Source organism: Microtus ochrogaster, unplaced genomic scaffold (genome assembly GCF_000317375.1).
Source record: "Microtus ochrogaster isolate Prairie Vole_2 unplaced genomic scaffold, MicOch1.0 UNK143, whole genome shotgun sequence".
NCBI classification, from domain to species: Eukaryota; Metazoa; Chordata; class Mammalia; order Rodentia; family Cricetidae; genus Microtus; species Microtus ochrogaster.
The window spans coordinates 124,394-126,928 of record NW_004949241.1 but is presented as its reverse complement, the minus strand read 5'-3'; the positions used below and the strand labels follow the sequence as shown (position 1 = coordinate 126,928).

Sequence of the window (2,535 nt, the reverse complement as noted above, 5' to 3'; positions counted from 1 at the left end):
GCCTCTCTTAGGGTCCTCTTTGTTGTCTAGGTTCTCTGGGATTGTGAATTGTATGGGAAGTTTTTCTTTGCCTTATGTCTAAAAAGCACTTTGAGTGAGTACACATGATATTTGTTTTTCTGTGTGTGGGTTACCTCACTCAATATGATATTTTTCTAGATGCATTTATTTGCCTGAAATTTTCAAGATGTCATTTTCCCTGCTATGTAGTACTCCATTGTATAAATGTACTATATTTTTCTTATCCATTCTTCTGAAAAGGGGTAATTACATTGTTTCTAGGTTCTGGCTATGACAAACAATGCTGCTTTCATACAATATCTCTGTTTGTCATCGGACAGGCCTGATACTCACTGATAGGTCTCAGTGGCCTCAAACATCATTGAAAACTTCTTGCCTCAGGCTGACAAGCACTTATATTACAGGCCTGAACTGTCATTCTGGATTCAGGGAAACTTTAAATTAATGGTCCTATTTTAAAGTTTCCTATTCTCTTACTTTGTAGCGATCATAACATTTAGAACATTAAATGATAAACTTCAATTTTGAAAGGCAGTTAGGGAAAATCTGTTTAGAAAATTCAGACAGACTCCTTCAATTTTGTACACTTTGCTAAAATAACAGTAAAAATATTGAACTGAATTATGCATAGGATGATCTTTGTTTAGATCTTGAATGAAGGGAGGGCACATTCTTCTGCCAAATTTATTGCTTTCCTAAGTTTACATGACCATTATAAAGTAGTCAAGTAATAGAAATTTACTAGATAATAAATTCCTTTTATTTTTCCATGAACCACTTTTATAACTTAATAAATATCTTTAAGAGAAAATACCACACACACACACACACACACACACACACGCACACAGCCCCGCGCGTGTACACACACACACAGACAGAGAGAGAGAGAGAGATGATGAGAGAGAGACAGAGAGAGAATGCAAACAGAAAAACTCTCACACACAGAGAGAACACACACAATATGAATGTCTGGTAAACTTAAAATGTTGATTCTTACATCCTTTCTATCCATAATCTTACAAGATTAAAACTTTTGTGTAGATTTCTAATTAGTATGTCCTTTTTAGCATATGTATCAATTCTCCCACCAAGTATTACTATGGTATGACACCAAAGTTTTACAGTTTGAGAAAACTGACAAGTGCCCTTTTGGATCTTGTTGAAAGGGGAAGGATTACCCAACAGAGTGATCCCACAGGTCTTGACACAAGGAATTCAGAAAAAAGGGAATGTGTATGAACCTTGGATTCACTATCAGGTTTAAAGAGTGGAAATTATTGATTCTCATATTATGACTGGATATGCAAAATGAATGACTACAAGAATACCTTTGCCAACATGTGTGATATGATAGTGAATCAGATATGATTGCTAAAGTCAGGATCAATATTAATGTTTATTCAACAGGTGATATCAAACAAACTATAAAAATGACTGGCACTGAGTTTGAAATATTTCTATTATTACAGTTGAAGGTGACAACAGATTTGAACCTGTGCATGCAACACCAGAAAACATAGTCTTTACCAGTAAGAATGTGGATAGAGCTGGCCAGACAACTAACCTGATTTTTGTTGTTGGTAAGAATGGTAGTGGGTTTTCTGATGTAGTAAGAGAAGTATCACCCTGAAAATCGAGATTAAATCAGATTCACACTCCAAACAGTATTGTGGTGTTTCCAAACTTCTCTCCACTCTATGGCAATATGATTGTTGTGTGGACCAACTTTTACCTTATTTTGTAATTTGATTTGCATAGTCATTGAAGAGTATTGGTGATGGTGAATGTTATTGGAAGTGTTTATGTTCATGTTTCTTTACTAGAAAGAAAACACCAAATACTATTTGTCTGAAATTTATAACATTTTGAGTGTCATTTGATCAAGTGTGTACTAAAGAAATCATGAACTCTAGAGTATAGACTCAGGAGAAATGTGAAGGTGCCATTGATAAGCATCCATGATTCTTTAGTGTTATATTTTTGAAAATACATAGGCTTGAGATGTGAGAATTCCCTAAAGAAGCTGCTTTATTTTTGCATACATCATGAAACACTGAAAATGGAATTTGGGGAAAATTACCACTGTCTGTATTGATCCACCCAAGATAGATCGATTTGAAGCAGTTGGGACTTTCTATTGCATATGATGCAGGGATACTAAAGAAGCAATATAATTTCTCCATATTTCTTGAACATGTCTTTGACATTGTGTTTAATAAACTGTAGGAAAAGGTAAACCTTTGAATCCTGAACAATATGAAAAACTTGAAGAATTTGCTAAGGAACAAAACATTCCAAAAGAAAACATTAGAGAAGTTCTGGCTACAGGTAACCACAATGAATATTATTTTGGCCACAGAATTTCTCTCTCTCTCTCTCTCTCTCTCTCTCTCTCTCTCTCTCTCTCTCTCTCTCATAAATTCATGTATGAATATATACATATACATAATATGTATATATACATAATGAATCTAACTCTATCTATCTATCTATCTATCTATCTATCTATCT

At 34.2% G+C, this 2,535-nt stretch overlaps 1 protein-coding gene across 1 annotated transcript in view; it reads left to right on the top strand.

The window, feature by feature from the left end:
- LOC101984366 (odorant-binding protein 1a-like) overlaps positions 1-2,535 on the top strand; it is an 18,628-nt gene that overhangs the window by 2,064 nt on the left and 14,029 nt on the right. Inside the window, exons 4-5 of the mRNA XM_005371949.2 lie at positions 1,494-1,604; positions 2,251-2,352. Coding sequence (XP_005372006.2) covers positions 1,494-1,604; positions 2,251-2,352 — 213 coding nt within the window. The remainder of the gene's footprint in view (positions 1-1,493; positions 1,605-2,250; positions 2,353-2,535) is intronic.